Raw genomic sequence first — 25918 nt, forward strand, 5'->3', positions numbered from 1 at the left:
TTTGATTCACCATTAGAATCTTTTTAAGTTACTTGGAAGTCTTTACTTAAAAAAAAGAAGACAGATTTTTCTTGGTTGCTGACCTTATATAGTCTTCTACTACAACCATTTCTTAATGATCTTGCAGAGTTATTTTAATTCTTGCTTTTACTAAGTCAAGAAGAGTTCATGACTACTGTGGAGGGGCAGAGTGGTTGGTCTGGATGAATGTTGTGCCTCCCCCTGCATTTTATTTTAAAAGCTGCTTTATTTCCTTTTTAAATGTCAATTATTCTTTCAGAATACCTCAAACTCTTTCAGGTTGGCTGGGGATTGTCTGTGGACAGCAGTCTTGAAGATTTGTCACAGATTGGAGCCTAACCTGTGGTACACTGTATAGGGGGTCTGTGCTGTGATTACATTTTCTAATTTTATTTTGTATTTAATATACCTTTTATGTCATAGTGTGACCCTGCCCTTCTTCCAGAACCCAACCATGTGATGCTGAATCACCTCTATGCGCTCTCTATTAAGGTAAGTTCCATATTTTACATCTCTGACTTATCTTAAAATAAATGTGTCTGATTAACAGTGAATTGTTTCTCAGTGGGTAAGTTGAATATCATGATTGAAAAACTTAACTTTGAAGTATTTCATATCTGTTTGTGAGAAAATTATACAGTCCAGCTAACATAAAAGAGCCTCTGTAGACTCTAATGATATTAGGGCATTATACATCATCAGTGATACAAAGACTTAATTATGGCTCTTTTTTATCAAGCTGTGTTAGGGTTTTTTTATCACCAGCCGTTACAGTAAAAGTTCCAACACTCATAGGAATTCTATGAGCATTGGAGCTTTTACTACAGCGGCTGGCAATAATAGAAAACAAACACAGCTTGATAAAAGGGGGCCTATATCAAATGAAAATCCACCAGCTGTTGGGTAGCTACATTTGACTGCTCTTGTTCTGGATGGTCCTAGAGGTGAAGGCTCACTGGCTGCTGGTGTGGTGGTAAAGCCTTTATTATGAGTGTATCTGTTATAATGAATCTCCTTTTCTTTTCCAGGATGGTGTGATGGTTCTTAGTGCTACACATAGATACAAGAAAAAATATGTCACCACTCTTCTGTACAAGCCAATTTAAAGGGAAGTCCCTTTGCTATGTTAAGAAATTAGGAACTTCATCAGTGTAGAGGATGGATGGAGCTGGATTGATGAGAGAGGCTGGCTCCCATTGGAAAGTCGATGAGGTTTACGTGTGACATTAGTTGGGTTTCTTTCTGTGGATCGAGTTGAAAAATGCAGTGTGGCAAGCATGTACCATTCCTTTGTATAACTTCTCCGACATCTGTGAGTGTTCCTAGTGCTTATCGAGCTGACCCATTAGGCATAGAGAGTGAGTTGATAAGCATCAAAACTTTGTCTCAACTACTTTTTGTCACGTATTCACATGTTTTGACTGTGACAAATTCATCATTCTAATAAAGAAATTGAAAAAGCAGTTTTGTCCCAGGCACAAATGATTTCTCCTTGCCAAATGCATATACATGTATTCTACTGTACTTGAGTATAGATGTGTATTCCTCTGTTCATATGTATTTATTATTTACTTAAAAAATTACTATACCAACTGGCAGATGCAGGTAGTTCACAATCTAAAATCATAATAGTTTAAAAGGAGGCTCATCCCTACATCCACACATCTCTCTTCTCACCAGCTTACTCAACTCATGCACAGGTGTACCCTGACTAGTTTATAAAAGCCCACAGTTCAGGCGAAATGTACTCTCACACTTTCTCCTCTTAGATCACTCTGATCATCTAATCTGAATTAGAGAATGACACGAGGAAACAAATTTGTCCCCGTCCCTGTGACTATTGTCTCCGCAGCATCCATACAAGCCTCAGTACTGCAATATTTAGCTTATTCCTTCCTTATAAATCAAATTAAGCATCAAACTACTGCATCTCAATGGCCACAAATTTGGACTTGGAGGATGAGATGTACAGTGTCTGCATCTATGAGACAAACTTGGTTTTTTCTGTTACATAGAGCATTATGGACCCCTGTTCAGTTACAAAAATTAGATAGCTCTAAGTAATAGATGTTGGCATTGTCATCTTGAAGCAGGGACTTTAGCTCATTTATTATTCTATTGTCCATTTATTATGGCTTTTTGGAAATCAATTTGGGGCCAAATTAATTGTTTATTAGAAAACCCAGTGGCATTGATCTATGATACTATATTATTTGGAATGTCAATGAGGGCAAAGAGTCAGATATCTTCAAACAATAATAAGCTTTTGCTTATAATGACAGGGGTTGCCATACAACAAATTACTTGTAAAAGGAAGAACTGGAGTAGACTGAATTATAATTTTTGGTGGAATTCATCATGTCATATATATAAAATGGAAAGAGTAATAGCTACATTTGTTCTGTTACTGTGTGTTCTGTTACTGTGCCTCTCCCTTCACCCCCTACCCAATTGGTCTGGCACCCATCTTCTTCCCTCCGCTCCCCCCCCCCTAGTCTGGCATCTCTGTCTCCTTCCCTTCCAATGTCTTCACCCCACTCTCTCGTCCCCATTTCCCTTCAGCGTCTGTTCCTCTCTACTCCCCTTCAGCACCCCTTACAAGGTCCGAGCATATCCCTCCCTCCCCCTTACCTTCGTGGTACATTAGTGTAATTTGTGCAGGCTGCTGGAGCCTGCCTGAAGTCGCGGGTGGAAGCTTCTCCTCTGAAGCAACTTCCGGTTGCATCAGAGAAGCTTCTGCCCGCAAACACACGTGACTTCAGGCAGGCTCCGGCGGCCTGCACAAATTACACTAACGCGCCACGAAGGTAAGGGGGGGAGGGAGGGATGGAGATAGATAGATGCGGGAGGGAGGGGGCTGCGCGTGATTGGTGACTGCGTGGGTTCCCTCCCTTAACTGCGGAGACAATACCATTCACCGCTCAATGGGGCAGTAGATGGCCTTGTCCCTGTACCCACAGTGAGCACTTTTTCCCTCCCTCACCGTTTCGGCGGGTTACCCGCAGCTAGCCGCGGGTAACAGCCACCATGTCATTCTCTAATCGGAATCATTTGATTGTTCCCTCCTTTAAAGAGATTGTTTGTGATTAATACGCAGTGCTCAATTTACTTTGTTCAAGGCCCAGAGCTCTGGAGTATGTTGATCTGTCATTTCATACTACAATCTTCCCTTTAACAATGTACGTCAGACTTTAAAACTTCCTTTTTTTTTGATGCCTTTCATTAATACAGAGGTTCCCAAATCTGGTCCTGGAGGCACTCCAGCCAGTCAGGTTTTCAGGATATACACAATGAACATTAACTGCTCTTACCACACCCTCTGGTAATGCATTCTATAGATTAACTATTCTCAGAGTGAAAAAAAATATTTCCTCCTATTGGTTTTAAAAGTATTACTCTGTAACTGCAAGTGTCCCCCTAGTCCTTGTAAATCTTGATGCAGTAAATAAATAAATCCACTTGTATCCATTCTACACCACTCAGGGTTTTGTAGACTTCAATCATATCTCATAGAGTAGAAGATAGAAGAAGGAGTTAATTTCTATGATCACTGGATGAAAATTAGCACATCCATTTTAGATAAAATTGCCCCTAAACGAAAGCGTAAAAGCTGCTCAAATAACTACAACAAATGGTTTGACATCGAACTCCTAACAATGAAACAATCAGTAAGACATTTAGAAAGAATCTGGAAAAAAATAGGAAAACAGTCAGACCGAAACAACTGGAGATCCAACATAAAACTCTACAAACAGATAAAAGAAAAACGCAAAACATTTTACTCATCCAAAATTAACTCATCTAACACTAGCTCAAAAGGAGCTAATACAAAATTTATTTATTTAGATTTTTATCCCATCCTCCCAGTAGCTCAGAATGGTTTACAAGTAAACATTCACAATGGAGTGAATTGGACATACAAGATTATACAGTAGTTTGGAAGAGTTCCTCCATTATATGAAAAATTTCTCTCTCATCTGAATCACATGTTTTTCCTTGGCATTTGAAGTCTAAAACCTCTCTTTTCTTGGGTTCCTTGAAAAAGACCCTCGAAACATGGTCCATGCCAGGACCTGTAACAACTCTTTAAGTTAAGTGAACTTATTTTTCTTGCCACTGAAAATCTTTATTGTTATTACACAAAGAGCATTTTGCCTTAGCCAGCATTTTTATACTAAAGCCATACACTGTGATGGGACAGTGTGTTCGGCTATAGGAGTCTAGGCTCTTGGTCGGATCGCACATTTTCTTAGTGTATGTGAAGAATGTATAGATGCAATTTATATATTTATACTTTCAGTTCCATATATATTGAGAAGTCTTATTTACAGTATTGTTAGTCCACAATTTTGACCTCTCTATCCTTCAACTAGTTTGTAAGTCCTCTCCACCCAGCACATTTGATTTAAATACTTGGACATACGAGACTGTGCAGCAGTTTAGATATAGGGACTATACAGCAAATTAAGAACAGTAAGTTAAATATAAGTAGTTTAGTTTAGATACAAGTTGAGAGTGGACTATACAGAAATTTAGGCAGAAGATTAGAATGGAGAAAGAAGGGTAGAGGTGGGGTTTAAGGGGGTTGGGTGTAGACTGAGGGTGACCTTTAGTTGAAGAGGAGGGTCTTTACCATTTTCCAGAATGTCATTAGTGAGTTCTGTAGTCTGAGTTGAGGGGGGAGTTGGTTCCAGAGTTGGGGAATGAAGTGGCTGTAGGAGCGTTTGCGGGCGGTTTCTGAGAGGAGGGACCTTCCGGGGGGAATGCATAGGCGTATCTCTGTTTCTGAGCGGAGGTGCGGGTGGGGATGTAGATGGGTAGCTTGGATTTTATGTAGGAGGGGGTGGTGGCATAAATTCTTTTGTGTGCTATTGCCAGGGCCTTGAATGCATAGCGTTGGCTAATTGGGAGCCAGTGTTCAGCGCAGAGTGCTGGGGAGATGGGATCATGGTAGTTGAGGCTGTGTAGGAGGCGGATAGCTGCATTTTGGACCCGTTGGAGGCGCTTGAGATCTTTTTTGGTTATTCCATTAAATAGGGAGTTGCAGTAATCCATTCTGGAGAGAACATATGCGTAGAGGAGTTGGGCTAGGTCAGGTGTGGAGATGTAGGGTTTGATCCTTCTCAGTTGGCGGAGGTAGTAGAAGGAGGTAGAGACTACTTGGGATATGTGGGTGGATAGGGATAGGTGTCAGTCTAAGGTTACTCCTAGGCTGCGTACTTGATCTGTTGCCGTTAGTAGAGTGGAGTCCCATGATAGTGCTGGGCATGTGTATTTGGTGTTTTTTTTCCTGATCCATAAGAGTTCGGTCTTAGAGGCGTTCAGTTGTAGTTTGTCGTTTGTCATCCAGGTTTTCATGTCAGAGAGGCAGTGTTGGAGGTTAGCAATTTGGGACGATCGGTTTTCGCCTAGAGGGCGGAGCAGCTGGATGTCATCGGCATAGGAGTGGCTTTTAATGTTGTACTTCTGCGCTATATCAATGACAGGTCTGATGTAGAGGTTGAATAGGAGGGGGGATAGAAGGGCGCCTTGGGGAACGCCATATTTGATAGGCTTGGGGTTAGATTTGTGCGTCCCTAGTAGGACAGTTTGGGTCCTTTGGTGGAGGAAGGAGGTGAACCATTGGAGGGCAGAGTCCTTGATTCCAAGGTCATAGAGTCTGGATATGAGGAGGTGGTGGTCAACCATGTCAAAGGCAGCACTGAGGTCAAGTAGGACTAGTAGGGCATCGCTGCCTTTGTCGAGTATTGACCAGCTGTCATCGATGATATCTAGGAGTACTGACTCTGTGCTGTGGCCTGTTCGGAAGCCGGATTGAGCAGGGGGCAGGGCCGCTTGTTCTTCTATGAAAGGGTGTAGTTGGCGGAGTACAATTCGTTCTAGGAGTTTGGAGACAAATGGGAGGTTGGAGACCGGGCAATAGTTGCTGGGTTCATTAGGGGCAAGGGTGGGTTTTTTGAGAGTGGGTTTGATAATAGTTGATTTCCAGCTGAGGGGAACTGTCCCTGTGGAGAGGGAGGTGTTAATGATGGGGAGGATGGATTCTGCCATGGCATCTTCTGTGGACAGCAGGAGGCTGGATGGGCAGGGATCGAGGATAATGTTGGAGGGTTTGAGTTCTTTCAGGGTATCAAGAAACTTGGCATGGGTGGCCATATCAAGTTGGGGGGAGAGTGGTAGAGGATGGGGTATTTGGGTTAGGCTGGGAATGGGCAGGAGTGGTTGGTGTTGGTGTCAAGATTGTTGCGAATGGTTTGTACTTTAGACTGGAAGAAGTTCGAGAGAGTCTCACTATCAAGTTCTGTTTGGTTGTTGGTTGGCTTTTTCCTTGGACACTGGTGAAGAGTTGGTTTGTGAGGGTGAATAGTTGTTTGGATCTAGCAGGGGCTAATTGTAGGAGGCGAGAGTAGTAGGTTTTCTTCGCTTCTAGGATGGCAGCTTTGTAGGTGATGGATGTGCTTTTCCAGTGGGCTTTGGTTTCTGAATTTGGGTGTTTGATCCAATTCCTTTCTGCTTTCCTCAGAGATCGTTTTGTGGATTGGAGGTCACTGGGGTGTACCAGGGAGCAGGTGTTTTATTGGTGGTTATTCGAGTTGTTTTTGTCTGGGCAAGGCTGTTATAGAGGGAATGGATGTTGGAGTGCCACGTGGAGGCTGCTAGGTCGATGGAGTGGGGATGTTGGGTGCAGGTTTCATTCAGGGTACAAATGCCTGCGGCCATGGCTGGAGGGCTGACTGAGTTAGGGAGTTGGCGTAGGGTGGGAGGGTTAGGTTCTTTACGCGGGGCTAGGGTAGTTTCGAGTGGGAGTTGGAATTCAATGAGGTGGTGGTCTGACCATGGGACAGGTGTGGTGGTGTAGATTGTTTGTTGGTGTTCTGCAGTTGGGTCTCTGAGGGTGAAGATTAAGTCTAAGATGTTGCCTGCTGAGTGTATAGGGGTGGTTATAGCTTGATGAAATCCCAGGTCGGTGAAGGAGGAGAGGAAGCTGTCTCTTTGTCCTGAGGTGTTGGGGTAGTCCGGGAAATTGAAATCTCCCAGGATGGTCACATGTTTGTGGGAGATGGACAGTTCAGTGATGAATTCGAGGAGGGTCTCTAGGGTATCTGTTGGGGAGTTGGGGGCTTTGTAGAGGAGTATGATGGCGATTTTGTGTTTGTGGCCTATGGTGAAGGCAAGAGCTTCTAGGGAGGGAATGTTTATAGAGTTTATCAGTTTTGGTGTGATGGAGGTTTTGATGATGGTAGTCACTCCACCTCCTTTCCCAGAGGTACGTGAGCAGGTTAGGGCCTGGTAGCCTGGAAGACATAGTTCGCCTAGTGCTATCCCATCATTGTCTTGGAGTCAGGTTTCAGTGATCATGAGGGCATCCCAAGTCTTGTCACGGATGAGGTCGTATAGGAGGAAGGTCTTGTTGTTAACTGATCTTGCATTGATGAGTGCCAGTTTGAGAGTATGGCTGGTGGGGAGGATAGAATGGGGATGAGGTTGGCAGGGTTCCTGGTGTGGTTTTTTTTGTGCTGGGGGGTAAGATCACCGTATCTGCCTTGGCCTGTAATGATGGGGATGGTGAAGTATAGTGTCGTAAGGAGTGTTGGGGATGTGGTAGGAATGGAGGCAGGGAAGAGGGTGGTTTGAAAAGTGGTGGGAAGGGGGGTGGCCTAGAGAATTGGGGGCATGATAGGATGGGGGGATTGAGGAGCTGGGCTGGAAGAGTTTCAAGAGGATCTCACTATCAGGTCCTGGCCAGTCCTACCGTTGCAGCTGGAGCCTAATGGAGGGTCAAGTATGACAGAGCTAAAATGGGAGCTTGGTGTCAAATTGTTGCTAGTGAGACAACTGGAGGAGAGAGAAGGAAAAAAACAAAACAAAACAGAAAACAAGCAAGCTGGGTTGGATGAAGACTGAGCACCAATTGCTGCTAGTGAGATAAGAGCAAAGAGGGGTTAGACAATTACTTGCAGTTTAACAGCTTAACAGGTGTTAGAAACTTGGTTAGAGGTAGACAATAGTTTCTAGTAAGGGATCATATAGCATCAGAGTTCAGTCTTTCCCCCCCCCCCCTGTTGGTAGTGGAGCTGTTCTGAAGCAGGAGATTCATGTTTAGAGCCCTGCTAGGGATGTCAGGAGGCAGAGTTCGTCTCCCACACCGTCCCGATTCAGATCCCTGCCGTGAAGAGGTGTGCTGAGGCGTCGGGCAGCTCCCGTTGGTAGTGGAGCTGTTCTGAACAAAAGAACTGTTCAACATAGTTACAAATTTATTTGACACCACACACCACACTCAACCAATGCCTAATATCAAGCTACCTTCAGCAAATGATCTAGCATTACATTTCGATTCAAAAATTAAAAACCTAAGAAATAACCACTCGACAATTGTTGCATGTGAACATCAATTAACTGATATACATGGAAATGAAATATCAGCGGACATGATTTGGAGTTCCTTCCACAATTTTGAATGGAATAACTATATCAAGTTATATAACAAATACTCTAAATCATACTGTGTCCTGGACTCATGTCCCCCAGAAATTATGAAAACAGCTCCATTAGACTTTAAACCATCACTGTTGAATTATTTAACCAATAGCCTAACCAATGGAAAATTCCTCACTAATAATAGTCATATCATAATAACCCCAATTCCAAAAAAATCGTAAATAATCATCAACATCAGTAACCAACTATAGACCAGTAGCATCCATTCCATTCATTGTGAAAATCATGGAAGGATTGGTACACACCCAACTGATGGAATATCTCGACCAATTCTCTCTTTTGCATGAAACTCAATCAGGTTTTAGGCCTCTGTTTAGCACTGAGACAGTAATTACAGCTATCCTGGATAATTTGTGCTACTTGTTTTGTAAGGGCCTCTATGCCCTGATTATGCAATTTGACATGAGCTCTGCCTTTGACTTGGTAGACCATGGGAAACTGTTACAATGCCTAGATGCAATTGGAATCAGAGGAGAGGTATTAAACTGGTTTAGAGGTTTCCTCATATCCCATACCTACCAAGTCCATTTCAATTACGATCTCTCTGCTACATGGAGCAATTCATCTGGCGTGCCACAGGGGGTCACAATTATCCCCTCTGCTCTTCAATGTGTATATATCCTCATTGGGTGCGCAACTATCCCAGCTGGGGATAAAACTATTTAGCTATGCTGATGACTTCACGATAATCATCCCATTCAATACCTCTATCTCAGAAGTCACCCCCCAAAGCAACAGAGGTACTAAATCGGATGGAGTAATGGATGACTGAGTTCAGACTAAAGCTAAACCCAGAGAAAACAAAATTTTTAAAGCATCGCCACACCCACTTGACACTAAAGCATCACTTTGCATCAATAACCTTAATCATACCATTCAACCACTATGAAGGTATTGGGAGTAACACTGGACCAGAGTCTGACCTTCATGGACCAGGTAGACTCCTTGATTAGAAAGATCTTTCTCACCATCTGGAAGCTTCGGTCCATCAGAGCTTACTTCGATGTCTCATCATTTAGAATTCTGGTACAATCCCTCATACTGAGTCAACTCGATTATTGTAACATCGCCTATTCTATGAAGGGAGCAAGACTCAGGCAACTGGTGTTGGAACCAACAAGGGATCAGGCAATACTAGACCTGATACTTACCAATGGAGAAAGTGTCACAGAGGTCTCGGTGGGCGACACATTGGCCTCCAGTGACCACAACATGGTATGGTTCAATCTCAGGAAAAGTTTCACTAAATCTACCACACTGACCAAGGTCCTCAAATTCAAGGACACAAACTTCAAATAAATGGGAGACTTCGTTCACCAGGCGCTACAAAGCCAAGCAGAAACCGATAACGTGGAAGAAATGTGGTCGACTTTGAAAGCCACCATACAAGAAGCAACAAACCGCTATGTTAAATCAGTAAGTAAACGGCGAAGGAACAATAAGCTACAGTGGTTCTCTGCGGAGATTTCGGACCTCATCAAGGAGAAGAAAAAAGCATTCATCTCTTACAAACAATCAGGGAAACAGGACTCTAGGGAAGTCTATCTGGCCAAGTCAAAAGCCGTCAAAACAGCAGTTAGGGAGGCCAAATTCCGCATGGAGGAGTCTCTAGCGAAGAACATCCAGAAAGGAGATAAATCCTTCTTCAGGTATATAAGTGACAGAAATAAGAACTCAGGCGGGATAGTACTTCTTAGGAAACCAGACGGAGACTATGTAGAAGCGGACTCGGAAAAAGCCCAACTGTTAAATGAATATTTCTGCTCAGTCTTCACCCGCGAGGCGCCAGGACTCAGCCCTCAGCTACAGACAAGGGTTGACGCAGATGACCCGTTTAGTAATTTCAAGTTTACACCCAGCGGTGTCTACTGCGAGCTGTCAAAGCTTAAGGTTAACAAGGCAATGGGGCCTGACAACCTACATCCCAGGGTGCTCAGGGAGTTGTGTGATGTCTTGGCGGAACCGCTATCCGCGCTCTTCAATCTCTCCCTTAGTACGGGCAACATCCCGTTGGACTGGAAGACGGCTAACGTCATTCCACTTCACAAGAAAGGCTCCAAGATGGAGACAGCAAATTATAGACTGCTGAGTCTCACATTAATAGTGTGCAAACTAATGGAAACTCTAATCAAACGCCAATTGGATACAGCAAACTATAGACCGGTGAGTCTCACATTAATAGTGTGCAAACTAATGAAAACTCTAATCAAACGCCAATTGGATACGATCCTGAACGAGGAGAATCTACGGGATCCCTGTCAACATGGATTTAATAAGGGGAGATCCTGCCAATCCAACCTGATCAGCTTCTCTGACAGGGTGATGAGGAAGCTGGATGTTGGGGAGTCCCTGGACATCGTATACCTGGACTTCAGTAAAGCATTCGATAGCGTACCACACCGCAGGTTGCTGAGCAAGATGAATTCTATAGGATTGGGTGTCACATTGACGAAATGGGTTGGGAACTGGCTTGGAGGTAGGCTTCAGAGGGTAGTGGTGAACGGCACCCCCTCCGAAATGACGGAGGTAATCAGTGGAGTGCCGCAGGGCTCGGTCCTGGGCCCGATCCTATTCAACATCTTTATAAGAGAATTGGCAGAAGGGCTGCGAGGTAAAATAACATTATTCGCCGATGACGCCAAACTAAGCAATGTAGTGGGCAAAAGCACAATAGACATAAATTCAATGTCCGACAACATGATGCATGACCTACTCCTACTGGAGCGCTGGTCTAGGTCCTGGCAACTCAGCTTCAATGCCAAAAAATGCAAAGTCATGCACCTGGGCAGCCAAAATCCATGCAAGACTTACACCCTTAATGGCGAGATCCTAACAAGAACTGAAGCAGAACGAGACTTAGGGGTGATAGTCAGTGAGAACATGAAGACTGCCAATCAAGTAGAGCAAGCTTCATCCAAGGCAAGGCAAATCATAGGTTGCATACGCAGGAGTTACGTCAGCCGTAAGCCTGAAGTCATTATGCCATTGTATAGATCCATGGTGAGGCCCCACCTGGAATACTGTGTGCAATTCTGGAGGCCGCATTACCGTAAGGATGTGCTGAGACTGGAGTCGGTCCAGAGAATGGCCACCCGGATGGTCTCGGGACTCAAGGATCTCCCGTACGAGGAACGGCTGGATAAGTTGCAGCTGTACTCACTCGAGGAATGCAGAGAGAGGGTGACATGATCGAGATATTCAAGTATCTCATGGGCCGCATCGAGGTGGAAGAAGATATCTTCTTTTTCAAGGGTCCCGCAGCAATAAGGGGGCATCCGTGGAAAATCAGGGGCAGGAAACTGCACGGGGACACCAGGAAATTCTTTTTCACTGAAAGGGTGGTTGATCGCTGGAATAGTCTTCCACTTCAGGATATTGAGGCCAGCAGCGTGCCTGATTTTAAGGCCAAGTGGGATAGACACATGGGATCTATTCACAGAGAAAGGTAGGAGAGGGTCATTGGGGTGGGCAGACTAGATGGGCCGTGGCCCTTATCTGCCGTCTATTTCTATGTTTCTATGTTACTTGGCACTCTCCCAGAAAAATATGTGGCGATTGCAACTGGTACAAAATGCAGCTGTTAGGCTACTTTATGGACTGAAGAAGTTTGATCATGTAACACCTTCCTATCGACTTCTACACTGGCTGCCGATGGAGGCACGTGTGAAGTTCAAGTTTGGTTGTTTTTGCTTCAAGGTACTTTACGTGTTAGCCCCTAAATATATAACAGACCTTTTCTCTTTCACAACCAACAGACATAGGAGAAGTTCACATCTGAACTTTGTTTCTCCACCGGTTAGAGATTGTAAATTTAAAAGTCATCACCAACATCTTTTCTCAGATCAAGCAGTATTATGGGGTAAAGACCTGGAACAACTGCTTGTACCTACTACTTATAGGGAATTCAGGAAACGCCTAGAAACACATCTGTTCCTGAATTACTTAGGTAACTGACCTATACAATCTTAGTCCTCAACAAATGATCTTCGAACTGTTATTCACTAACTCTGAACTTTGTTTATTCCACTCAATCTGTAATACCTTTTAATCATTATAAACCGCATAGAACTTCACGGTCCTGCGGTATATAAACTGTTATTATTATTATCTCCTCTTAGCTGTCTTTTCTAAGCTGAAGAGTCCTAACCATAGCGATTAGTTTTTCCTCATCCCCTTTATCATCTTGGTCGCTCTTCTTTGAACTTTTTCTAGTACCGCTATATCTTTTTTGAGATAAGGAGACCAGAACTAGAACTGAACACAGTACTCAAGGTGAGGTTGCACTATTGAGCGATACAGAGGCATTATAATCTTCTTAGTCTTGTTAACCATCCCTTTGCTAATAATTCCTAGTATCCTGGAGTACTGTGTGCAATTCTGGAGGCCACATTACAGTAAAGATGTGCGCAGAATTGAATCGGTTCAACGGACGGCCACCAGGATGATCTCGGGGCTCAAGGGTCTCTCGTACGAAGAGAGACTGAACAAATTGCAGCTCTACACTCTTGAGGAACGTAGGGAGAGGGGAGTACCTCACGGGACGTGTCGAAGTGGAAGATGATATTTTCTTTCTCAAGGGACCCTCGGCCACAAGAGGGCACCCGCTCAAACTCAGGGGCGGAAAATTTCATGGCGACACCAGAAAGTATTTCTTCACAGAGAGAGTGGTTGATCATTGGAACAAGCTTCCAGTGCAGGTGATCGAGGCAGACAGCGTGCCAGACTTTAAGAATAAATGGGATACCCATGTGGGATCCCTATGAGGGTCAAGATAAGGAAATTGGGTCATTAGGGCATAGACAGGGGGTGGGTAAGCAGAGTGGGCAGACTTGATGGGCTGTAGCCCTTTTCTGCCGTCATCTTCTATGTTTCTATGTTTCTTGGCTGCAGCATATTATCTACTCTATAACACCCAGATCCTTTTCTTGAACACTAACCCCCCCTAGCCTCTGATAGCTATGATTTGGATTATTCTTCCACATTGAATTTCACCTGCCATTTGGACACCAGGTCTTCCTGCAGTTTTTCACAGTCTACATGTGTTTTAACAACTTTGAACATTTGAGTTTCATCTGCAAATTTAATCACCTCTCTCTTATTGTGGACTGGAAATCGGTTAAGAGTAAACACAGAATAGGTTTAAATGGAGAACTCTCTCAGTGTAAGATGGTGAATAGTGAAGTGTCCCAGGGAGCTGCACTGGGACCAGTGCTTTTTAAAATTTTTATTACATATATGACCATCTCTGGAAAAGTCACCAGAAACAAAAAATGAGATTTTTAATTAATTATGTTAAGACAATTTCTAATATAACAAACCCCATCCATGTGAAAAAATAAGAAAGTTACAGGACTTTAAACATGTAACTTTTGCAGAATGCTCTTGGAATCAGCCATTTTCAACATTTTGGATCTGCTACTTTAGTCACCTTTTCCCCCAAGACAGTTATATATTTTTTTAATTACCTGGAAATTAGAACACATGAGGTGTTCAAATGTGCAGATGCTAGAAAATTATTCAGAGTTGTTGTGTCACAAGAGGACCTTTTGAGACTGGTCTTTCTAGCATAGCTTTAGCACCAAGGTTTGAGAAGTAGGGTCCTCTTTTTATCTGCAACTCATACCTTTCCCAGCCTGGGTGAATTTGATGAGTAGTGTGAGGAGCTGAGGACTGTTGATTTAGTTTCCACAGTGGTATGTGACAACTGCTAACTCATGCCAAAGGACAACATCACACAAAAGAAAACCTACAATTTTAAAAAATTTATTTTTGAGTTAAAGTAGCAGGAAACAGGACAGATCCCTTTGTTACACATGGTTGACTTCCCTTTTTTAAAGCTGTCCTCTGACAGGCTGGCATTTTAATTAGCACATAACGTGCTACAATACAGAACTTCTTCCCTCACCAGTACTCCCCTTACAATATATATAGATATGTCATAAGCATCAGCCAGTATTTATACACAGACAAAAGAGCTCACAGGCATGTCATCATTACCCAAATGGCAAGGCAGCTTGGAGCTGGTGGTTTTCAGCAGGAAAAGCATATCCTTAACAGTCACAGAAGTGCAATTGAATGGGGGCGTGAGGATATGGGGAGAGGGGAAAGGGTGCTGAATAAATAATTTAGGCTTTACAATATATAATCAAAAGTGCACTCAGAAAGGTGCAAACACAAAGAACAGCAGGTATCTGAAAGCGTCATAAGTTTCTTTTCCCCATATCATCCCTGTGGAAGAGAGGGGAAAAGGCACATGAGCTTCTCTGAGAATTGTTCATGCAGATATGTAATAATTAAAACAGCAATAACCTGTATAAACTAAAGGAAGATTGCCAAGGATGTGAGGTATGACTCCTGAAAATAAATAATATACACCTAAAGTTAAGGATAAGAGTAGCGCTCTTCTCAACTTCATCTTCCCAACATTCACCACTGTATCCAAATCAATAAGCATTTCCTGGAACAATAAAAAGAAGCAGGTTCTGTACAAACCCGTGCATGTTCTCAGACAGTTGTTCTGATGCTGAATTTCTCCTAGAAACATCTGAGGTGTGAGTGGCAGCTAGAAAGATGTTTTCTTGGCATCTGTCCAGGTTGTGCCTCAAGCACAACCTCCCACCGAGTGTCCTTGTGAACAATCAATGTAACCTGACAGTTATGGCTCAGCTTTGCCGGACTCCTGAAAAGGTTATCTTAGTTCCTAGTTTAGTTGTACTCATTCAATTACCCGGTGACTCAAAGCATTATGACAACACTATTTTGGAGAAGATAAAGTCATGTGATGAATACAGAGTATGCCACTAGTATTATTATCATAGCTTTCATTAGGTTTATTTCTATAGGGATAACACACAAATGTCAGTGCCACCAATGACTGTCTTCTACAAATTCTTTGTTACCTGTCACCCATTTGTCATCAGATATAGAGACATATAACATGACTGTATTAGAGGGGAGAAAAAGGCAAAAGTACTTCCAGACATCAGCAGCCATATTTACTATTGATATTGAAGAGGGGCATTAGCCAGATGTGCTTTTCAATGATATCCTGACACTGGCAGCAAGTTGTATTTAGTTCTGATAGAGCTAGTTGTCTGCTTTTCTTTTTGACAGGGATGCTAGTGGCACAGCAGTTCATCACATTACTGCCATTTACTAACTGACACATTAAAGGTCAGCTGACTCGTATCGTAATCACTATGAAGTGAGGTTTTGAGTTAACAGTGTCTTGTAGTGCAGCGCAATCTCGCAATGAGATGGACACTAAGCTCGCTGCTCAGGTGTATTCTTTGATTGAGGAATCCCGTGCAGCAATAAAAGATGGAACAACATTAAGGTCTGACCAATTCTACAGAATTCTACAAAAGCTCTTTCTTTCTGACGTCTTAATGCTTTGTGAGGGCATCTCCGTCTCAGCTCATGCTGGCTACAATAATAAACTCCTATCCAAATAGAGTAAGATGGGTGTAGAATCAGACATTATTGTTAATGGTAGATTTAGAAACTGGCACAGTTCAGCCATAGAGTCTAAAGCGCCAGGGTCGCAACATAATTACATCAGTCATAGTAGGTGCAGTACAAAGTATAATCAAAGTATAATTTGTTTTCGATCCTGGGAGAAAACTAGCAGCTTAATGGATTGTGTTGTAAAGGCAGGCCACACACAATTCAGCCACCACCTTACAGCAGTAGTACTGTAGTTTTGAATAATATTGCACTGGCAAATTTCAGTGTGTGGGAAAACCTGAAATGCTACACAGTTCCAAAAGATTCATTCATTTAACATGAAGTCTAGCCTCAGCAGGCTACTGTTATCCCTGTAATAAGGCTGCAGCACAGTCCCAAAATAATACAGTGCCCACAACACAACACTGCAGTAGCAAATCTCTGTTCTCCTGCACAAGTACACACAGCATCCGCAATTCACTCCAAAAAGTCAATCCAAGGCCTAGAAAATCAACTATACAGCAGCTTGTGCAGAAGGGACTTTGGCTTGGCTAAGTAAAAAGGACTTAAATAAAACAAGGAGTGCTCCATTCCTCTCTTCTCTTCTGGGACTTCAGGCTACTTCTTTTCCTCAGTGGTTCCTGGAAGAGAGGGGTCACATGACTCTGGTACTTAGGAGAGCGTTCCTGGATTTCACCTACAGAAGAGAGAGAACAGAGAGCCCACTCTATGGTCTGTCATGAAATCATAGTAACAGTTTTACTCTACAAACAGCAGAAAGTATAAGAGATTTTTTTTAAAAACCCTGCATGTCATATCTGGGAATAAATGCACACTGTCTGTTGTGATAAGAAGGCAGAGCATGGGATGCGCAGAACAGTTTGGCTTAACTTCAAACCCTTATTCCTTTCACTTGTCATGCACAATCTAGCATTTGTCTAACACAGATAATACTAAATGGAAGAAGGCAGGTTGAGATTGTTATAGTACCTAGGTTGCTAGAATTGAGTCTTGTATAGGGATGTCCTGCAGATAAGACCATAGGCAGTAGAAAGCTGTTTTGTTTGGGGGGGGAGGGGGCCCCAAAGCTCTGCCCTAGTCAGCAGAATCCTGTGGCACAGCTGCTCACCAGCTCCCAACTCTCCCATCCACCTCCTCCCGGCGCTGTACTTTTAACCATTTAAACAATTAACTTTTAATCATTAGGCAGTCGCTGCACAGCATCAACGAGCAGGCCTGCCCCCCAGAAGTAGAATAACGGGTTCCAGGACAAGCCTACTTGAAGCTGTGTGGTGGCTGCCCAAAAATTTAAAAGTACAGCATCGGGAGGGGGAGGGGGTGGGGATTTTTTCTGTTTCAGCTCCCCAAATCTGGAACTTACTCCCACTTAACCTAAGAGAAGAAAAACTATTGAACAAATTTAAAAGTCTCCTAAAGAGCTATTTAAAGATGCTTTTTAATAGACCAGTCTTACTATACTTTAGGTTAGGATGAGGAGGTCATAGAAATATGTGGGTATTTGTTTCCCAACCCATGTGTCCTATACCCGATTTTATTTTTTTTATTATTGTAATTAAGCTACCTCCCCTCCTAATGTTCTATTATCAATTAGCAGTGTATGTCATGTATGTGGATTTTATTATTTTATTTTATTTCTAACTGATGTAAATCGCATTGAAATTGGTTTATGTGAACAAATCAAAGAAACTATTAAACTTGAAACTTGAGTAAGCCATAACTGACTGGCGACTGCCAATCTTTGGGGAGGTCATAGCCCCTGTGGCCTCCCCTGTTCCAACACCCATGGAGATAATACTATAACTTGGGGGCACCCCAGTGCTGTGCAGGGAGCACCTATACCATACCAGCATCAGTTCACACAGATGTCATTATAGAATACCGGTGTAAACCTGCATTGGCACGCCTAAAGCTAGGAACACTCACGTATGCCAGGTCAAAGGCCAGCATAAATAGGTGCATGTAAATACAGTTATGTCAGGCATGCAACTAAGAGCACTCTGTAAGTCATGTGCTGTCCATGTTTTACACTCCCATGCAGTTATTTGCTAATGCACTTACACACTGCTTTACAGAATAACACAGGGTTATAGAATTGCCCTTATAATACATAGGGAGCAATGTCTGATGATATGGTGATGAGCATTCCTGGGGTTATGGAGCTCACACAAGAGATCTTCCAGTTTTCAGCTCCTGGTAGTGGGTTTATGAAAATGAATGGATACGAGCGAAGTTCTTGCTATTTACGCTCGGTCAGGAATTTCTTGGCCAGGCTATTTTCTATTGTGGGTGTAATGATGTTGCATCATTATTTCTATTATCAGTAAGCATTGGTGATATGAATATTTACACTGAGCATCTTCTTTACTAATTTATTTCGTTTTTGTTTTGCTTTTAGTTTAGTTGAATATATGAAAATTGTTCACAGGTCTTCTGTTATTAATCTTTCTGGTGAATTCACAGAGCGCTATGAGTGGGCAGGAGAGAGCACATGACCATGCATTCACCTTCCACAACCCCCAAATTTCACCGCATCCCTCTTTCTTAGCACTTATAAGAGTTAATACTTTTATGATCACAGTAAGTCCCCATTTGTTATACATTAAGACAAATCTTACCACACTTCCTAGACCTAAGGTACCCAGATTAAAAAAAAAAAAAAAAAAGACTGGGGTTGCCAAAGATGATAAAAAAATTCTCAGTCTCAGCACAGAACTGACTCCTATGTTCTAGACATGCATAAGGACTCCATACTCGTCCAGATGTTTCAGGGGTGGGTAATATTTGCCTCCCCACACACCCAGCCACAGCTTATTGCTTATTATAACTTCTCTACTAACACCTTTAAAGCATCAAACTGTATTATGGGCCGAGTTTGCTCAGTGCCTCAGTTAGAATGTTTGATGTGAGTCTCTTAAATTACTTCATTGGATGGGAGAAACTTGAGTCAAGCAGAATGAAGATGTGGCAGCATCAGTGATAGCGCACATGGAAGGCAACAGAGATGGAAAATAGGAGGGAACAGTCATAACACACAGCAAACCAAAGGTGCCTTTACCTTTACCAGTGAAGTGATGAGGCTTTCCAGAAGAAATCTGGTAATTATTCTTCTGAAGAGGCTCAGGAAAAAAAAAAGTAAATAAAAGAAACACAAGAATAGATTAGAAAAAAACAAAAAATTCAACCAAGGAAGATGTGTCAGATGTTAGAAAAAGTGAACAAAATCAAAGTTTCCAAGATCTCAAGGTACAGGCAAAGACAGAAAATTATGCTGTGAAATGTGTCATTAAGATTATAGACTTACAAACAGATGGAGAGAACAAGAGTCTGACAGAACACTGAAAACCAAATGGTTTTCTGTGATGACTGCATTTGGCCTTTATATGATCTATTTAACTCAGGGGTGTCAAAGTCCCTCCTCGAGGGCTGCAATCCAGCTGGGTTTTCAGGATTTCCCCAATGAATATGCATGAGATCTATTAGCATACCATGAAAGCAGTGCATGCAAATAGATCTTATGCATATTCATTGGTGAAATCTTGAAAACCCGACTGCATTATGGTCCTCAAGGAGGGACTTTGACACCCCTGATTTAACTGAAAGTATATGATTAGTTTCCTACAGTGTGAAAGCTTCTACATGTTAAGTTCAAATCTCAATTTCTTGGTGCTGCCCATACACAGCTTGAACTCAGGCTAGGTCAATTGTAGTTTAAGGTAGTGGCTGCAGGAAGACATAGTATGGACCACTTCCTTCAGCTACTTCTCTAGAAGATCCCTAGCAGTGGTTAAGACAAACATAAAATCCTATAAAAGTCAAGCTTCTCTCTCACAGAATAACCATCATAACTTTCAAAAAACTCTCCCTGAATCAATGCCTAAACGCTAAGCATAGTATCAGTCATTTATCTTTTGTCTTCCAGAAACTCAGATAACTGCCTTTTAAAAAGGTCTCTCTGCATGCATCTTGCACAGCTATATATGGATGAATGTTGCAGAATTTTACTACCCTCACAGTAAAAAACTTTCTTCTGTGGGGAAGCTGAAGCTTGTCTTTTTTTTTTTCTTGGTAGTAACAGAAAATAATGGTTCATTCACTGTGTGTTCTGGTTTTGGGGCATTTATCTGCCAGTGATCTGCCTATTTCCCAGAACAACCCAGACACCTTTACAAAAAAAAACCATAATACAAAACATTTGTAATTGAATAAACTTGCTATATTGCTACAAATGTTTGGTAATAGATCAATTATGCATAGGTTCAATAGTGGATGACTTAATATCAATTTGACCCTTGAAGCATAGTGATGGTTAATTTGCCCCATCTAAAAAGAATTCTATTAATCATTGCTCAATACATCTAAGCTAATGTTTGATCTAAAAACAAATTGAATAAAATTTTTCTTATTATATTCGACCACTTTCAGCTAATTATGAATCAAACGCCTAATCAAGGTCCAAACAAATAACATGAAACAATATAAAGAAATACCTAGAGAAGGGAAGGAAATTAATAAGGCTTCAAGCCTCATTCTGGCATTCCAATTGCCTCTCTCAGTTCATTCCCAGCCTCATTCTGGCATTTGCCAGATTTTGACCACATTCCTATGGGAATCCTGTGGCAACTTCTTCCATTCCAATGATCCCCATTCCTGTGCAGCTCTCTAACAATAGAAATTTGAACTCTAATCTTCCACTAACCTTTAATAAACTCTTCCAGACATCTCTAACGGAATTTTGGAGCACTAATATGGGTCATTTGGTGCCCATAACAACTGCATATTCATACAGTCAGCTTGCATAAGCACCAACATTTCTAAATGATTGAGAGTGCCAAAAGTATACAGATTGCTCTTCTCTAGACACAATGGAGTTTGTTCAATACTGGTGATGATCTTAAGCTATCTGGTTAAAGGGCACTAGTTTGGGATTAATTTTTCTACTAATAAAATGTGTAAGCTACTCTTTCTGCCAGCCTCTGGCAGATGAAATAGAAGACTGCATGCATCCAGACAATGCTCTAACTTACCTCAAGGTTTGTTCTTGCTCTTTGCAGAACATCATGGGTTCTAGTCACTGCAGCAATGAAAGAAAAATGCATCAATAGATTCAATAGGCAGAAGAAAGGCAAAGTCTAGTATTCAAACTAATATCCATTGGGAGACAGGTTCAGAAACACCTAAACTAAAACTAAACTAAACTAAACCTTAGGTTTGTATACCGCGCCATCTCCACAAGCGTAGAGCTTGGCACGGTTTACAGGGTTAGGTTGAAAAGGAGCTACAATGAAGGGTTATAGGAAAGGAGCTAGGAAGATAAAGAGAGACAGGGTACCAAAGAGCGGGAGGTGTTAGATTTTTTGCCTCTTGATAAGATCAAGTGTGATGTCAGATTTGAGATTCTAAACTAATTTCCAAACACTGTCACCTTCTTCACTTTTTTGGCTGAGATTAAATGTTGCTGAATATGGGAGGGAAAGGAGGTTTAACACAATCTCATCAGAGCAGAAGGATTAAAGCTCCTGCTAAAAATTAAGAAAACAGGGTTGGTTTTTTTTCTTTATAGTGAAGAAAGCCATATAGGTTGGCATGGTTGGTGAAAAATCCAGACAAACAGTAAGAGGAAGGGAAGACAGAAAGAGCCACAAAAGGGGAGGACACACGTGGCTCTGAGATAGAGTAGAGAAGCTTTCATGATCATCAGATTTTCTTGCATTTACACATTGTTTATAAAAGTGGCCCTAAATGCAATATCTACTGAAAATGAGAATATAATTTTGAATGTACATACACTGGCCAACAATGAACTGCTCCATATTCTCCTTCAGAAGATTTGTGGTATTTAGGCTCTCTACAGCAGTTTGAAGCTTGTTCTCCTGTTCTGTCAATTTACCTCTCAGCTTCAAGATTTCTTTTTTCATTGATTGTGACTAGAACAGAATGTAATAGAAATGAGATAAATGAAGGCAAATAAAGACCATATGGCCTATCCAGTATGCCCATCCATGCCATCTATTATACTGTCCAGGATTAAGTCTTACATACAGTGGCGTACCTAGCATATGTGACACCCGGGGCCCATCATTTTTTGACACCCCCCCCCATCTATATTAAAAATATGATTTTTAGTAACAATCTACATATCGCACAACAAGAGTGTACCTAGGAAAAGGCAGCATCTTAAACACTGCAGTGAGCACTAGAACACCAACACATACATTGTAAAACTAAACCAACCAGAGCCTGCACAGTCAATTGATCCAGTACAGTCGATGCTATCAGAAAGCCATGTCCCTTTCATACACACAGACAGATACACCTTTGCCCAATATGGAATAATCACAAACTAAAAATAGAAATATATAGACAAAAGTTAAACTGAACTGCCAAGAAACCAGACTCTGCATACAATGCAACACCACAAAAACAGTAATACATGTCCTCTAATACTGTGCAAAATATAAAGACAGTAGATGTAAATTTGAAAAACTGATATAACAATCACCACTTTACAAATTAACAAATAAAAATAAAACAAATAATGAGAAATATGAAAATACCATTTTATTGGACTAATCCCCGTAAGCTCGGTCCTCATCCCCACAAACCACCTGATTCCATCCACACAAGCCTTGAATTGTTTTATATTGAACTTATTATATTAAAAGTATAAAAAGAAACAATATTCTGTACAATTGTCAATTTATAAATCAGCGTCTTCTCCCCACTCTCTCTTCCCCATTATCCTTCAGCGTACGCACATAAAAACAAGCAAGTAATTTTATATCATTTTCATTCTATTCATTCATAGAAATTAAAGTCTAAATAATGCCAGTCACATAACAAAACATGATTTTACAAAAATAATTCCCTGCAGTCAAGCCTGCAAGGATTGCTAGATGTCTTTCAGCAGCTCCCCTCTCTCCCTCCCCGTTACCTTCGTGGCCAAGTCAAAATGATCTACCAACAATAAAATTTTAAAAACACAAAGCACATTGTACGCAGAGAAAATGTTAATTATCATTTATATTCCGCGGGTTTTCAAAGAGGTCAAGGCAGATGACTTTATGCAATGTCACCTCAGTAACAACTATACAAAAATAGACAAATATACCCCCTCCTTTTTATTAAACCGCAATAGCGTTTTTTAGCGCAGGGAGCTGCGCTGAATGCTCCACGCTGCTCTCAACGCTCCCTGTGCTAAAAACTGCTATTGCAGTTTAGTAAAAGGGGCCCATAGTGCAAAATATAGACAGCATATATAAATTCTCAAATGGACACATTTTGATCACTAAATTGAAAATAAAATCATTTTTCCTACCTTTATGTTTGGTAATTTCATCAGTCTCTGGTTGCACTTTATTCTTCTGACTGTGCATCCAATATTTCTTCCCTTCTTTCAGCCTCCTGTATGCTTCCTCTCCTCCAGACTTCATTCCCTCCCCCAACTTTTTCTTTGTTTCATCCTGTCCCCTTCTTTCTTTCTCTCTCCATGCCCCCTTTCTTTCTCTATGTCTGTCTTTCTCTCTCTTTCCCCATGCCCCATTTTTTTCTTTCTTTCACCCTGCCCCCTTTCTTTCTTTCTGGCTCCCTGTCCCCCCCTTGCTTTCTTTCTGGCTCCCTGGCTCCCCCCCTATCTTTCTTTCTCCCTTCCCTCCCCCATGCCACCGCTGTTACCACAACCATGCTGCCATCACCGCCGGAGAAAGGCTGCCACTGGCCATCGGAAACAGGCCGGCGCCAAATTCGCCCTCCTTCTTTTCCCGCGGGCCGACCAACTCTGGCTGCCTGACGGCAATTCTAACGTCACAGAGGACGTTTCGGGCCAGCCAAGCAGCGATTGGCTGGCCCAGAACGTCATCTCCGACATCAGAATTGACGTCGGACGGCTAGAGTTGCTCGGCTCAGGGAAGAGAAGCAGCAGGGAGGGAGAATTTGGCGCCGGTTTCTTATTTCCCCGGCGGCAGCCTATTCCCCGGTAAGTGGCCAGCTGAACACCCCCTCGGACCTTGCACCTTGCACCTGGGGCAGACCGCCCCCCCCTGATGTCATCTGAAGTGCCACAGTCCCACATTTACACTTATATTCATAGCATTTGAATAGTCACATTGGGAATGCTTTGAAAATTTTCAGTGAATATTTGCACAGTTGATTTACAGTCTTCAAATAACACAAGGGAGTAAAATTTTCTATAAAACATTTTCCACATGTAAAGAATGCCTTATATGCAGAAAATGGCTATTATGAAATTGAGCAGAGGTACAAGCGCCAGCAAGAGCACGTGAATGTTTATGTGTGTTTAGGCATTCGTGACTTCGGTTATTTGCGGGTTTTGTCTCGATAGCTCCACCCCCCCAATGACATCATCCTGGAGTGCTGTACTTGAATTGTGTTGCTAAGGTGTATAGTACAATGCAAGAACTGCAATACCAAGCTTGTTTTAAAAAGCAATCACAAAGAACGATAAGTTTTATTCATTTCACAGTAATCGCGTAGGCTATACTAAAAACCCGCAAATATGATAGGAAAAAGTTATTTGCTGCCCATCTTTGAATGTATCTCCCGTGAATATGGAATGAGAAGTGTATATTATAAAATATGCATGTATAGACAGTATTCAATTATCAGTAATAGAACGATGCTTCTCACATTATTCACGCCACACAAAAACATCTCCTACATGCTTCCAAACACACCGTACATACTCTTTCCCATGGATTCACATACACCACTCCAAAACCTAGTCACCTCTCTATTACATTTATCAAACCCACATGCACAGATACACATTTTCCCCAGTATGACCACTCTTACTCCTATACATCCCAATTCTCAAACATCCACATTCCTCACACACCCCAGCGACACACACTAGCTAACTCTATATCCCCCTATATTAGTGCAGCCTTTCCTCATCTCTCTTCTCTTCCATCTGCATTGCACCTCTATGCCCCTTCCCCATCCAGCATCTGTTTGCTGTGTCTGTCCTTTCCCATGTCCAACTTCTCCCCTTTCTCTCCTCTTCTTCCCACATCCCCCACACTGAGGTAAACATCTCTCCCTTTTCCCCTTCCCTGCAGTGTGGCATTTTCTGTCTCCTTCCATTCCTCCCTTTGTGGGTCCAGCATTTCTCTCCCTCTCTTCCTCCCTAAGCCCAGCATTTCCCCTCAAACCTCCATTCTTCTGCATTCTGGCTGCAACAGCCAAACCTTTACTCTGGCCAGAGCCTAAACTGATCCTTCTTCCCAGTGGAGTACCTGGCAGAGCAGGAACCCAGGGCAGAGCACCACTTCCTACGGCTGGAGTACACCCCTCCCCTCCAGGTAGTGGGAAGGTACGTGGATCAGTCGCAGGGTTGTGGGCTGCCTGCGTGCAGCCATCGGCTCTGCCGATACCCCACTTTAGGAAAGGAAGTTGATGTCTGAGGGGATGGGAGCTGGCAGAGCCGATGGCCATGTGCAAGCGAACAGTAGACTTGCAACCACTCCAGCAACTCTGAGCTCCCGACACTCGGGGCACAATCCCTCCTCCCCCCTCACCCTCCACCCTTGGTATGCCACTGTTTCTTTCTGCTGCTGCCGCCCTTGTGGTTGCCGTCACTGCTGCCTCTACCACCATTTAACCTCCAGGCCTGGCAAATGTAGCAACAATCAAAACATCAGTCTGGGTAAGAGAACTATGGTTACCATATGCTTTCAGCTCCTGAAAGCTCTTTTAGCCCCCACCTCCATGACAACAGGAAGTATATATCAGAAGCACTGTGTTCTCTGACTGTATTGTTACCAGTAGGGGGTGGTATGTTTTCAATTGCTATGGAGTCCTGCAGAACTTGCCTGTCCTTCCCTATTGAAAATGTAATCATGAAACAGCATCCTCCCCACTGGCAGGTTTGTAGATAGAGGATTCTCGCTCGGTTTAAAGGGAACATTGACTAGAA

The 25918-nt window shown here is 42.4% G+C and overlaps 2 protein-coding genes across 14 annotated transcripts in view; one reads left to right on the plus strand and one right to left on the minus strand.

Annotated features, from left to right (window-relative positions):
* Positions 1–1484, plus strand: part of PRKAB2 (protein kinase AMP-activated non-catalytic subunit beta 2) — an 83668-nt gene extending 82184 nt beyond the window's left edge. For all 5 annotated transcript variants that reach the window (XM_033915818.1, XM_033915816.1, XM_033915819.1 and 2 more), the window contains 2 exons: positions 445–513; positions 1050–1484. In XM_033915818.1, the coding sequence (XP_033771709.1) occupies positions 445–513; positions 1050–1127 (147 nt within the window). In that variant the 3' untranslated portion in view covers positions 1128–1484. The remainder of the gene's footprint in view (positions 1–444; positions 514–1049) is intronic.
* Positions 1485–14267: 12783 nt separating this feature from the next.
* PDE4DIP (phosphodiesterase 4D interacting protein) overlaps positions 14268–25918 on the minus strand; it is a 533445-nt gene continuing 521794 nt past the window's right edge. For 6 of the 9 annotated variants that reach the window (XM_033916500.1, XM_033916501.1, XM_033916498.1 and 3 more), the window contains 4 exons: positions 21773–21911; positions 21012–21058; positions 19043–19103; positions 14268–16663 (listed from right to left, as the gene is read on the minus strand). In XM_033916500.1, the coding sequence (XP_033772391.1) occupies positions 16533–16663; positions 19043–19103; positions 21012–21058; positions 21773–21911 (378 nt within the window). In that variant the 3' untranslated portion in view covers positions 14268–16532. The remainder of the gene's footprint in view (positions 16664–19042; positions 19104–21011; positions 21059–21772; positions 21912–25918) is intronic. The other 3 variants (XM_033916495.1, XM_033916496.1, XM_033916497.1) reach the window with 3 other exon arrangements.

The sequence above is a fragment of the Geotrypetes seraphini genome, chromosome 12 (assembly GCF_902459505.1).
Source record: "Geotrypetes seraphini chromosome 12, aGeoSer1.1, whole genome shotgun sequence".
Classification (NCBI taxonomy): domain Eukaryota; kingdom Metazoa; phylum Chordata; class Amphibia; order Gymnophiona; family Dermophiidae; genus Geotrypetes; species Geotrypetes seraphini.